General features: G+C 42.6%; 1 protein-coding gene across 1 annotated transcript; it reads right to left on the reverse strand.

Moving 5' to 3' along the window:
• Positions 1 to 409: 409 nt before the first annotated feature.
• LOC145419337 (ubiquitin carboxyl-terminal hydrolase 37-like) lies at positions 410 to 3615 on the reverse strand. The gene is made up of 9 exons (XM_080296514.1): positions 3315 to 3615; positions 3100 to 3223; positions 2863 to 3014; positions 2658 to 2757; positions 2441 to 2517; positions 2155 to 2263; positions 1487 to 1544; positions 1161 to 1318; positions 410 to 1074 (listed from the first exon to the last, which is right to left on the reverse strand). Exons 1-9 carry the CDS (start codon positions 3416 to 3418, stop codon positions 1069 to 1071), a joined length of 888 nt encoding a protein of 295 aa, XP_080152640.1. The 5' UTR covers positions 3419 to 3615; the 3' UTR covers positions 410 to 1068.
• Positions 3616 to 13996: the final 10381 nt, after the last annotated feature.

Here is a 13996-nt window from a genome sequence, read left to right on the forward strand (position 1 = left end):
GTCACTTTTGGACTTTGCTACCTGTAGCTAAACATTTGCAGCTAAATCATTTATTTAAAAGCAGAAGCTGCAACTGATCGAGGGAATATTTGTCTGAAAACTTAAACTGAACTCCAAGGGTACCATTGCTCCAGCTCACCATCTTTACCTGAGTGAATCAGTTTGTTGAACAATCTAAATGATTCAGAAACTTCTGTGACATCAACTTAACTAAGGCTCATTACAAGATTCACAAAACACTGCTGAATACTTTTAATATTTTTTTATTAGTTATTTTTGTTTTTGTTGTTATTTTGATTTTAATAAAACAAAATAAAATAAAGAATTAAATCATTTCTTTGGTTTTTTTTATTTAATTTATTTTACAAATAAATTAATAATAATATTAATAATAATAACAACAAATTAGTGCTGTCAGTGTTAACGTCATTTTACTTAATGACGTTAACGCTGACAGCACTAATTTGTTGTTCCCAGAGAGCAAGCCAAACACTGGTCCAGAAAAGGACGATCTCTAGTAGATTTTGTTTTAACCTCCTAGGACCTGGTGTCCACATATGTAGACATAACATTTTGGGTTGTCTAGACCAAAATACAAAATTTTGCTCTTCAAAAACCTGATATCCACTTATGAGGGAGGACATGACACTGCCACTGTTCAATCGAAATTTAAAATGAATGTCCTCATATGTGGATCTCATTCTTTTGAGAAACAAAAAAAAGATAGTCCGAATCTGATGTCTTGGTTTTTACCTTCATCGGGTCCCAATCAACCTAAATGGCACAGAGGAATTAAAAATGCATGCCATGAAAGTTCAGGTCTTAGGAGGTTAAAAATGTCCCTGCTGATGAGACCAGTGAATGTGGGGCGACGGTGGCAAGAAAAAACTCCCTCCTGGAGGAAGAAATCTTGGGAGGACCAGGCTCTCTGGCAGGACCCTCCCTCCTGAGGGCAATACTTACCTATACTTGTCCTCCAGTGTGCGATGGTGGGCTGGGACGACTGCTTTTCCTTCTCAGCATGATGATGACCTTAACTTCCTTCCTTCCTTCCTTCCATTTCCTGTTTCAGAACTGAGAATGAAGACAAAACTGGTTAACAAGGTAACAGGACATTTAAAAATTCTCTCACTTCAGGATGAGATGCTGTGTCTTCTTACGTTTCTCTTATAAAACAGGATGTAGGCCGACTGCTGCTGTTCCTCACAAACTGCAGATCCAGTTGTGTGGAGCACCTGTGCGTCATTATAGGTGAGCCAGCGATCTGATGTAGAGTGCTGACTCTCCTCAGGATGGACAGAACTACAGATGTAGTGTCCTGAAATCACATTAAGACAAATGAATCCAACTTCTGGAAGTCAACTGATTCAAGCAAACAGTGATTTTGACTTAGTGCTTCTTAGAACATCAAAAGCTTTTGTGTGTGAGTCCTTCACTGAAAAGTAGCAAGTTTCATTTTCTGTTTGTCACAAGTCTGTTGTTTTACCTGACTCTGTGCCTCCATAATGACTGATGATGCTGCAAAGACTATAACAGCCACCACCCTGAGAAGGAACAAATCCAAAGAGTGTTAGTTTCATAAAGTCTCACATCAGTGCCATAATTAAGCTGATTTGCTGAGGCTACGTCCACACTAATGCGTTTTCGTTTGAAAACGCATCGTTTTCTCTCCGCTTTGACCTCCCGTCCACACCGAGACGGCGTTTTCCTCAAGGAAAAACACAGCATCTTGAAAACGCTCTCGAAAACGCATACATTTCAAAACGGAGTTGTCCCATCGCAGTGTGGACACTCGAAAACGCAGACTTTCTAAAACGATGACGCATTTTGGTCATGTGATGCAGTCATGTGAGCAATTAAACAAAGATAAGCCGAGTGCATTAGACAGCAGTTGTTTTGATTGCTCTCAACTTTGACAGCCCTAAAAAAGATTAATATCAGTTTGTACATGCTCCGGATAGCTTTTCTTCAAATTCTGTAATTCTCACTCACTTTTGCGCATGCGCAGGACTGGAACGTAAGCGTTTTCGGCCGTTTCAATGCAGACGCACAACTATTTGAAAATGACTGAAAACGCCAGTGTGGACACGGAGTTTTCAAATCTATCCGGGCTAGTGTGGACGTAGCCTGAGACGTTCTGCAGTCTGTTTTTACCTGATTGGATGGCACCACCAAGTCCCTCTGCAGCCTGACGGGGTCATCCACCTTCTTAATCTTGTAGGTTTGTGTAAAGCCAAACCTCTTCAGATGCAAGATCAGAACTCTGGCAGAAAAGAAAAAAAACACAAACAAGGTAGAAAATAAGAAGAATGAGTGTCAAACACAAACAGAAGATGGGAGAAAACGACTGCTCAAGTATTGTCTCGAAGAACTCTGATATTTGATGCGCCACAGTTTGGAAACCTGGTCAGTCGATCAATTCTGATGTGACCTTACTCACCTTGGCAGTGTATCAAAAGACGACTTCAGTTCTGAGGCCGTCCCTCCACAATCACAGCGAAATTCTATTTCTTGTTCCTGAACAACAGCACAGAGAAGACAGGCTTTATGGTAGAAAGAAATCTCAACATATGCACACACACATGCACACAAACACTAACAAAAAAGGTGTGTTAAGATCGCTGATACGACAACTCTATTGGAATTTGTGATCTTACCTTCAAGTATGTCTCTAACATGTTTATAATAGACCCCTCTGGAACAAGGTCTAGAGACAAGCTGGTGAATTCCTCTTGCTGTGATGATTGGTGACCGCAGCTACACATTTCAGGAGTAACGTAGTTAAAGTAAAGATCAGGTACGTGGAAAAGAGGTATATGAAAATATTGCAACCAGCTCTGCGTTTCTGAAAGACAGGCTTACCTCTTGCATGTCCTCATGTTTTCCATTTTAAAAATGTGATGGTCTTCTACTGGGCAGCTATAACTTTGGCCCAGGAGAGCTGCGTTCCTCTCCAGGTGAGGTGCGAGCCTTTTGACCTCATCGAGGAATAATGTTAGGAATTCATGAGCGTCCTGAAAGAAAAGCAGAGAGATTTAAAACAGTACATCAAAATCAGAAGGTAAAGCAAAAAACGAAATGTCCAAATAGCTGACGCACTTTCTGTGCACTGCCGGTGTATTCAGGAGCTTGACTGCTGAATGCCTTCTTAAAAGCTCTTAGGTGGTGATCTTTAAGGCCATAATCTGTTGACTCGTGACAGTCCCTGACATCAATAAGCCTTCTGTAGAAAGGAAGGGTAAACAGACATTTCTGCTGTTAGATCTCTTTGTTCTTCAGGTTTTTGAAGAAAGTAGAAGGTTGACGTAGCGCACCTTAAGAGCTGAGCTTCTGGATCTGTGCTCCACAAAACCCCCTGACGCCTGATGTCTCTTATGAACTCCTCAATGTTGAGGAGGCTCTGCAGGCAGGAGTTCATGTAGCAGGTGTTTCCGATGTTTGGAAACCTGACACACACGCGCAACGTTTACAGTATCAGTGTAAAATAATTCATTTTCTCCACTTTGACAAAGTGAGTCTTTGTGCACCACGTGTACTCACCCGAAGCAGTCTATAGTCCCAGTTTGACTTTCTATTTTTTTCCCACCGCATGCTACACTGCTCCAAAAAGGTAAAAACACAAACACAAAATTAGGAAAGATGTCAAGATTCTGAGCAGTGTATGCGCATGTATGCATGAGCTTTGAAGTTGAAACATTTTGGAGGACGTCCAAAAGTAGTGTCGAGGAGGGAAATTATTTTACTGCTATTGTTAAATAATTGTTATTGCATTAATAATATAATTTGCAGCATGGATATTGCATTCCAAGGTTTAGACAGTGTCTCTTTCAGAAAGACTGAGTTGCAGGCTGACAGGAAGTTGTATGCAGAAAGGAGCAGGAAGTTATTTTGAGCCGCAGGCTAAGACGAGGCTTTAACAATGTAACAGATAGCTTTATCATTTTATATTAAGGTTTTAGTAGAGGTTCTTGATTAAAACATTTATTTAGTAGAAGACATACACATAGTCTCAGTGAGCTTCTGGTCTGGTAAAAGGTCAGAAGTGTAAGAGGTGACACAAAGAGCATGTGAGGTCAACACACACACACACACACACTTTAAATTAGAGGAGAGGTTAGTTATGTTTGGCTGTAACTGCAAAATTGTCTTGGTAAAAGAGGAACCGTTTCTTGGTGTCTCGGCAAGAAAGAGGAACAAGACAAGAACTGAAAGGTAGACAGGAAGGGCTAGCCATGAAAATAGAAGATGATTTTCTAGGTGAAAAGTCATGATATTGATCTGATCTATGTATAAAATGTATGTGACGTATGAAGGGGCGTCAGTAAATAAACCCTGATGCTATAAAATATCTGTTCATGCTTTGAGTAAGTCGAAGACTACTTCCTGTCTGCGTACAGAGTTTTCTTCCCACGCGTGTATTCATTAAAATCTTCGTTTGACTTCACCCGGCCGGACCAGTGTGGTTATTCTTCGATCACCTCTTGTACCCTTCCTCAATATTGAATCTTAACATTTGGGGGCTTCGTCCGGTTATTGGGGAAGGAGAGTTGGAGGTTTGGACGGAGAAATCCGGGGTCTTGGGTGGTCTGACGGGCAGACGTGAATTCCAGTGGTCTAAGTGAGTGGGCATAAGCCGGCTTATCCAAAAGGTAAGGCACTACCTGTTGAATTATTTCCAAAGTGTGCCAAATTGGATATGATAAAATTTAAGTCTACTCACTGAAGTTACTGGTGGATGTCTGTTTTGATTTTGATGAAAATCTCATGAGTTGAAGCAGTTAGAGTTCTGCTAAGAAGAAATGAAAGTAGTTAAGAGTCTGATAAGAAAAGTTTAAATACTGGGTTGAAGTCCCAAAGAAATTGAGTTAGAGTCTCAAGTAGTTTGGTAGGGAATTGGTTATTGTGTTGGTTAGAGTCCAAATTTGGTCATAAGAGTGGACCTGAGTGGTCATTTTGTGAGTTGGAGTCTCCATTTGACCACTAGGTTGCACCTACTTCAGTTATACACTTGTTTCGGGTGTTGATTGTTGTTTCAAAGTATTATAAATTATTCTAGAACGGCAGTTCGAGTCTGCTAGGAAGCGCAGTTCTCGGAGGTAACGCTCCCTCCCGGCCAAGGACGCTTGGCCCTGACCTATCGGCGAATAGGGTTAGTACGGTTGGCAACCGGGGAGAACTTGGGAACCTCCAAAATAGCTAGGAGTTAGAGTCTCCTTACCGTTTGCAACGGTATCTGCGCTTTTTTGGCCAGCAGAAGTGGATTTCGGGCGTGTAACTTTAACCTGAAACTTCAAAAAGTTTGGGTTGGTTGACGCTTTTAAATTGAGTTAGGGATTTTAGAAATGAGGCCAGAAACAGTTAAAGTCTTGATACTGGTTAATTGATTGCAAAAAACGGTTATGTTAAATTTGTCGAAATTTGATAGGTGTTAAAAGGTTTAAAATCTGTGCAGTTGTAAATATAAGACGTCTCTGTATTAAAAAAGATCTCTGTGGGTCGAGTCAGCAATGCACTGACTGCCTGCTGCTATTCTTAGATGAAGAGTGTGTGTGCATGCAAATGAGGCAGCTGATGCAGAGCGCATGAGAGGACTATGCTTTCGGTTTTGTGTGTCATTCAGCTCTATAATTATTGTTTGCAAATGTGGATAAATGTCTGCAGTTAAAATGCTGGCTTAGTAAATAACAACATTGTAAATATATGAATGGTGACAGCGTTTCAAAATAGAATATAAGAATTGTTTGTGTTTAAAACCAACGGTTAGGTAAAGAAGATTTAAGGTGGATTTGAAGGCATAAACAAAAAATAAAAGGGTTACAGTCTGCAAGGGTTGTTAATTCATGAGCTGACTGGATGCAGAGTAAGTGGAGTGGTCATCCTGAGAGGATTGAATGATGCTCTAACTCTGTGGTCAAGTCAGACATAGGCTTTCAGCAACCATGAGCCACTAATAAGCGTGACAAATTAATGAGTATGTGCAAATTGAACTTGTTAAATAGTTTTGATAGGAGTAACTCAATGAGCACGCAATAAAGTGGACTTTTTAGGGGCAGTTTATCACTGACACCATAAAAAGCAACTTAATTAGTAGTTTAATAACAAATTGTAAAGATAACCTTTGTTATTTGATAAGAGAGAGAAAATTCAGGTTACATATAGTGAATAAATAAGGAAATGTTAATCTCTGCGTCATTCCACACTGAAATTTCAATTGTAGGGGATCATTTGGAGGTGAATTGTGTAGGACACGGGGAGACAGAAGAATCTCCCCATGAGTTTTCAGTGTGCATAGAAATTGAGGAGGCTGAACTGGAAGCCTGCCTGGGTCGTTGTTTTGTTTATTTGAGGGTTTGCTGGAAGTTTGTGAAAACGACCACCTTGATATGTGGGAGCCTTCTCGGGCAGCGATTTTTTTGTTAGACCTGTGGCAGGCTGTGCAACATGGAGAAAGCTTTGACATAATGTCATAAAGGTGATTTCTTGGTTTTAGACTTATTAGCACGGGACAAGTTGAGGGACCCTTGAGGGTGTGTTGCTGTAAAGTATACAAGGGACGCGCAGCGCCGTTAATGGGTTTAAAATAAATGAAAAACACTAATCCGAGGAACCATTGGAAGAGGTAAGTCTGTGTTTCAGAGAATGGCTGACAGCTCGGGTGCGACACCTAGTAGGAAAAGGGGATGCAAACCTCTGAAGGATCAGCTCGAACAGCTTAAGAAAGCTGTTCGCTTGGCTTCCCCTGGAGTATCAAAATCAGCAGAGAAAGAGTGCCAAGCGATGGAGGTTGAGGTAAGTAAACCTATTATATCCCAACAGAAAGGGCTGGGTGATAAAATACCTCTGAGCTTGGTGTTAAAAACTGAAGGAGAAGTGTGTGGACAAATGCATGAGGCCCTACGTGCGTCCATAGAGGCATTAACGGCATTGGAGGTTATAAAGCAGAGAGTAATGCAGGGAGGGCCAGAAGAGGAGAATGAAGACCGTGCGACGTCATCAGAAGAAGACGATGAGGAGGACGAAGATGGAGGAGCTGAACCCCAACCAAGTACAAGCCTAATTTTGAGGAAAAGAAGTGTGAAGAGAGACCAAGCACAGAGACAGCCCATATTTAAGAGCTCAAAGGGGAAAGGAAAGTTGAGGAAGAGTAGAAGAGTGAGTTTTGAACAAGGAGCTCCTGACCCTGGTTTAAGTCTGCCTCTAATAGCAGGTCCAAAGAACGAACCAGTTTATCGCGCCTATAAGGTGAGAGATTTGGAAGCATTGGTTAAACAACTTCCACCAATAACCAAGGGAGAACATTGGGAAGGAGAAGAATTAGCGCTGGGCGACTTTCGCACTTTGGCCGGACGTTGTATGCTGGGTGGTGGGTTAGCAGATGTAGAGCAGATAGCTCAAACAACCAGATATGCAAATGACCTGAAATATCATGAGGTGCAGAGTGACTTAGCAGATGCAGTTCGGGAGAAGGACCCAACTCCTAACTTTGGAGCCATTCCAAAAATTATTTGGGATCCCAAAAACACACCCAGAGAGTGTTTAGCTAAAGCAAAGGAACAATGGTTGTTAGGAACAGGAATACATCCGGGGAAGGAGGGTGAAAGTAGAGCGTGGTGTCGTTCGGCAGTGCTGGCAGGGCTGCCCAACCAGGTTGCAGTTGACTTGGAAAAGAACCCAGATTTTGCCGTTGCAGACTCGGTGCAGTGGGAGAGACATGTGACCCACAGACTTCAGCAGGAACAGGATTTGACGAACAAACAAAAGAAAGAGTTAGATGAAGCACAGGCGCAGCTGCTTAGGCTGCAGCTGGGTGAGGCTCGCGAAAAATATAATGCGAAGAAAAAAGAACCGAAAGAACTAAATAAGACTATAATGGTGGCAAGGCCTCAGCCCGATCCTGTGCCTGACTGGCCAGATCAGGATCCGGGTCTCTACCCTGATGACCGTGGGCCCGCCAATGCACCAAGGCAGCGTCAACCCGTAGGGAATTGGGGGACCGGTGGACCGCAGAGAGGGCGTGGTGGATCCGTGAGGGGAGGACAAAGGGCTCGGAATCCGGGGAATCCTGGCAGTGTGTCTTGGACTGCCTGTTACAGCTGTGGAGCAGAAGGACACTGGTCCCGAGAATGCCCTGAATCGCAGCGAAATTATCAGAGGCGAGGCTATCAACCCCAGGCACAAGGAGGCCCAAGACAAAGAGTTGCTTACAGGGGAGCACATCAGGCTCCAAACCCGAATGCAGCACCAGCCCCCCAGTACCCAGTAGCCGACTGGGGCTGGGAGGGGGAGCAATACTGATGGAGCCCGGAGAAACTGAACAGGGTGGGAACGGCAGAACCCATGCTGTCGATGACCGTGGAAGGCACTGAATTGCCCTTCCTGGTGGATACTGGAGCAACATACTCAACATTGAAAGACACACCAGACAGTGCAACACTCTCCTGTCACACAGTTAATGTGGTAGGCTTTTCCGGGATTCCAATGACACTGCCATTGACAAATCCAGCATTGACACAGCTGGGAAAACAGACTTTGAAGCACCAATATGTGGTGTCCTCACAGGTGCCTGGAAAATCTCATGGGCAGGGACCTGCTTGTGAAACTGGGATCACCTTCAAAGACTCAATATCTAGTCCAGAACTCTGAACAACCCACTGCCGAAATCTACTGGGGGAGGCTAGTGGAAGTAGGCATTCTGAGACATTATCAGCTATGGAAACCCTGGATAATGAGCCTGGCCGTCTATTCCCCACCGCGAGATCCTTTCCACGTTACACTCTTTTATGATAGGGAAGATAATGATATCTATCGGGAACAGTTCCAGTCTGATCTTGAGGGACAGACGTGGAATGTGCAAACACATAACATTTATGTTGGACCAGAAGGTGTGGCCGCGGCTGTGAAATTTACTGATGAACAACTGCCTTGGTACAATGTGGGAGAGGATTCAGCCCCTCACATTACATTGGCGGTCCACGAGGGTCATGGGCCAAGAGATCTGGGACCAATGGTCAAGCGGGCGCTGGACAACGCATGCTGGCAAGGCACCCAAATTCCAAACGTCTGGTATGCACCAAAATGTAAAATATATCGCATAACTTGTTTGTCCAACGATGTAGTGATCTTAGAACATAAAGAAATCTCCAGAATACATGGCAGGGAAAGAATGGATCATCCTGATGCAGTAGCTGAGCTCTCAAAATTGCCTGGTACTTTGTGGTCCGCAGGGCCCACAGATGTGGGTCTAGCTAACTGTTCGCCTGTCCTGTTCCGGCTGAAGTATGACATACCATTTAACAGACCATAATAGAAGCACAAAACTGAAGACCAAAAGTGGTTCACATGTATTGACCTAGCGAATGCATTCTTTTGTCTCCCACTGCACGAGTCACTCAGAGACATTTTCTCATTCACATACAGAGGCCGCAAATTTAGGTACACACGCCTACCACAAGGCTTTGCACTCTCACCAGGAATTTTTAATCAGGTGTTGAAAGAGGCATTGTCCCCATGTCAACTGCCAGGGGGCTGTAAATTAATACAGTATGTTGATGATCTTCTTATTGCAGCCCCGTCAGCAGCGGCCTGTACGGCAGCATCGCTCGTGGTGTTGAACAGATTGGCGGAGTGTGGCTTCGAAGTGAGCAAAGAAAAACTGCAGTTGGTCCGGCCAGAGGTAACATTCCTGGGCCGGGTGATCGTACACAGATCAGTGGGGTTAATGAACACACACAGAGACCAAATTCTGACACATCCAAAACCAAGAACTGTGAAGGAGTTGCTTTCCTTTCTTGGCGTGACAGGTTACAGCAGGCAGTTCATTCCGAACTATGCGGGTAAAACGGCACCTTTAAGGGACATGATCAAGAAAGTTAGTGTTCGAAATCTGAAGGCTGAATTGCCTTGGACGCCGGACACAGGGACAGCGTTCATTTCACTAAAATAGGATTTGTCAAGAGCCACAGATCTGGCCACACCTAACTATGATGAGGCATTTTATCTTGATGTTTCAGAAACAAAGGGAGTTGTGAATGGTGTGTTGTTTCAGAAAAAAGGGGGAGGTAGGGATGTACTTATGTATGTCAGCATAAGATTAAATTCAACAGAAGTAAGGCATCCCACATGCACACAACACGCAGCAGGAGTAGCAAAGATAATTCAGAAAACAGCACATATAGTGAGGGAACACCCACTGAAAGTGCTTACTACACACAGTGTAGTGGCCTATGTGAACTCACAGGCATTCACAATGACTCCACTGACGCAACAAAGGTTCAGCAAAATTTTAGAGGCGCCAAATCTGATATTCACACATGAAGGAATAAATATGGCAGACCTAATGGGGTCAGGAGAACCACATGACTGTATTAAGAAAGCCCAGGTTGAAGGAAAAATCGAGGGACAACAGTCGGCCCAGAGAGCTGAAGTGATAGCCCTAACTCGAGCCCTGAGGTTGGCTAAAAACATGAGAGTGAACATCTACACTGACTCAGCATATGCGTTTGGAGCAGCTCATGTGGAACTGGCTCAGTGGAAGAGAGCCGGGTTCAGAACGGCCACTAATGCACCCATCTGTCACAAAAAGGCCCTGGAGGACCCAGACGAGGTAAGTATTATAAAATGCAAAGGCCACTCACAAGCAGACAGTATGGTGGCAAGAGGAAATCAGAAAGCTGACGAAGCCGCAAAGGAAGCAGCGGGCTACAAAGGACAGAGACAACTGGTGCAGGTAACCCCAGAAGAGGAGGGTAGCACTAATAGCATGGGAGAAGTTAGACAGGCTCAGGAGGAGACATCCCCAGAGGAAAAGGGGGTGTGGGAAAACAAAGGAGCCTGGCAAGATGGCGGTTTGTGGAGGGGGCCAGATGGGCGTCCCGCTTTAACGGCCAAAATGGCGGAACAAAAGGTGAATGAGGCTCACGGGCTTGGTCACGTGGGAGTGAAACAGATGGAGAGAAATTTGTGCCGATGGTGGCATCCTGAGTTGAGAAGGATGATACTGGAAAGGGCCAGAACGTGCCTAATTTGTGGGGCACACAACCCAAAGCCAGCAGTAAAACCTGAAGCTGGTAAGGTTCTCATGCCAGGAAGGCCAGGAGAAGAGGTCGTGATTGATTATACCGACATGATTGATACAGGCCCAGGTGGGGTGAGGTATTTGTTGGTGGGTGTGGATGTTTTGACTGGGTGGCCCGAAGCATGGGCGACCAAATGTGAAGACGCGAAAAGCGTGATTAAGTGCTTAATCATTACATTCCAAGGCATGGGTTTCCCAAGAGAATTAGATCAGACAATGGTACTCACTTCAAAAATAAAGATTTGCAAGAGGTAGAGAGGATGAACCTAAATTTGAAAAACAAGTTGGCTAAAATTTGTGCAGACAGGGCTAAATTGGGTCGCAGCCCTGCCCATTGCTTTGATGACCATAAGATGTTTATGATGATGTTAACTTTGTATTTCAGGTGCAGTTATAACTATTTTATACATATTGCATTTTGTGCTTTTAAAGGAGTTGTGGCTCAAATTTGTCTCTGGAGGGTCACGAGCCTTTGGCTAGCGCTATGATTAGCCAATCTACTGTGAGGATAATATGAGTTCATGAAGGATTGCACACGCTTACAGACACAGAGTTAGGAAACACACATGACAGTATTGATTCCAGGCAAAAGGCCTTAAATTCATTTAGCTTTTAACTGAACTTAAAGAAGGACCAAAGAGGAAGGAAAGCATATATTTTGGTTAAGTCTGATACATTAGAATTAGAAGGTATTGTTACATTAAGGGAGCAAAATGAAATAAAAAGGTTATACCAAAACAGGTGATAACATAGGAAATGTGAGGTTTTAAAATGAAGTTAGTGTTAACACATAGGAGTTGTTTCAAGGCAGCATTTAGCTATGATGAAATGTATACAGGAGTAATTGCTTATATGCTTAAACTTAATTGATTGAAGTGGTTGTTTTCTTTTGGAGTAGATTAACTTGCAGCAGCGACAACTTGTGCATAGGATGTTGATGATCAGATAAGGGAAAGTAGAGCGAGCAACTGGACGTGAAACCAGCGCTTAAAAGGATTTTAAAGTGATGAGTAACGTTGAAGAGTATACATAAATACAAGTCAATAAGTTAAGAAGATAATTAGGATCAGGCTTTTAATTAAAGAGTCCCAGATAGGATAAGTTAGGGAGATGCAAGAAAAGGTGTTTTGTTTCCTTTGCAGAAGACTGATCTCGGCGACCACAGGAGGGGCGAGGATCCTGGAGATCTCGAGGTTCGAGACCACCAGAGAAGGGTCTGCGTGAGGACACAATGTATTGTGACCTCTGGTTTTCAGAGGTCAAAAGGGGGAGTGTCGAGGAGGGAAATTATTTTACTGCTATTGTTAAATAATTGTTATTGCATTAATAATATAATTTGCAGCATGGATATTGCATTCCAAGGTTTAGACAGTGTCTCTTTCAGAAAGACTGAGTTGCAGGCTGACAGGAAGTTGTATGCAGAAAGGAGCAGGAAGTTATTTTGAGCCGCAGGCTAAGACGAGGCTTTAACAATGTAACAGATAGCTTTATCATTTTATATTAAGGTTTTAGTAGAGGTTCTTGATTAAAACATTTATTTAGTAGAAGACATACACATAGTCTCAGTGAGCTTCTGGTCTGGTAAAAGGTCAGAAGTGTAAGAGGTGACACAAAGAGCATGTGAGGTCAACACACACACACACACACACTTTAAATTAGAGGAGAGGTTAGTTATGTTTGGCTGTAACTGCAAAATTGTCTTGGTAAAAGAGGAACCGTTTCTTGGTGTCTCGGCAAGAAAGAGGAACAAGACAAGAACTGAAAGGTAGACAGGAAGGGCTAGCCATGAAAATAGAAGATGATTTTCTAGGTGAAAAGTCATGATATTGATCTGATCTATGTATAAAATGTATGTGACGTATGAAGGGGCGTCAGTAAATAAACCCTGATGCTATAAAATATCTGTTCATGCTTTGAGTAAGTCGAAGACTACTTCCTGTCTGCGTACAGAGTTTTCTTCCCACGCGTGTATTCATTAAAATCTTCGTTTGACTTCACCCGGCCGGACCAGTGTGGTTATTCTTCGATCACCTCTTGTACCCTTCCTCAATATTGAATCTTAACAGTAGTAAAAAAGATGTAAATACACAAGGTGGAAGAAAAATGCCAATAAAAGGGAAATAAAACAGCTCCAACTAAACCACTGCTATAAATATCTCCAGCAGCATTAAAGAGCGGCGCATTTCTTTACCTCTGATGAGACGTAGAAGGAATTTCCTTCTCTGCCACGTTTTGTTTGTGTAATTTCTGTTTAGAAACAAGAAAACCAACATCAGTAATGGCATAAAACAAACATACCAAGGGAGTCTCTCCATGAAAAGTGTCCAGTTAGAAAATTTGGTATTATTTCATATTATTTATCACTTCAGTGAGCTGTCAGCTCATGAAGCAGATATATAGGAATATCTTTAAATAAATTAAAAACAATTTATTCATGCTTTAAATTGAGTTTTAAAGTTTGTCCTATGAAATACAAAATCCTTCATTTGGTTCTGATCAAAATTCAGTTTTTACAGAAATCATCCATCAAGCTTCATTAAAAGATTCAAAAATGCTTATTTACCATAAAAAATATTTAGAGAAACATCCTGCAAGTCTCTTCAAACTTACCTTTCTGTGAAAAAAAAAACGTTTAAACATCTTTGAACTTAATTTGAGGACATGGATGTGCTAAATTGCTCTTAATTCTTCGCATTTAACTGTGATGAGTAAATGCTTGATGACAGTGACTCTTTCCATAAAACATACCTTCCAGAATTTAAAAAGAAACCAGCGACACTTTTTTTGTGTCTTCACAGTGCTGCTCTCTGCCTCTGCATCGCTGTCAGTTTGCTGCAGAGGACGAACAAACATAAGTTTATTAAAAAAGTAAAGTCACTTTAAATTAACAAGTGCAATTTAAAGAGAATGTGCATTTCATAT

The sequence above is a fragment of the Astatotilapia calliptera genome, chromosome 22 (assembly GCF_964374335.1).
Source record: "Astatotilapia calliptera chromosome 22, fAstCal68.1, whole genome shotgun sequence".
Classification (NCBI taxonomy): domain Eukaryota; kingdom Metazoa; phylum Chordata; class Actinopteri; order Cichliformes; family Cichlidae; genus Astatotilapia; species Astatotilapia calliptera.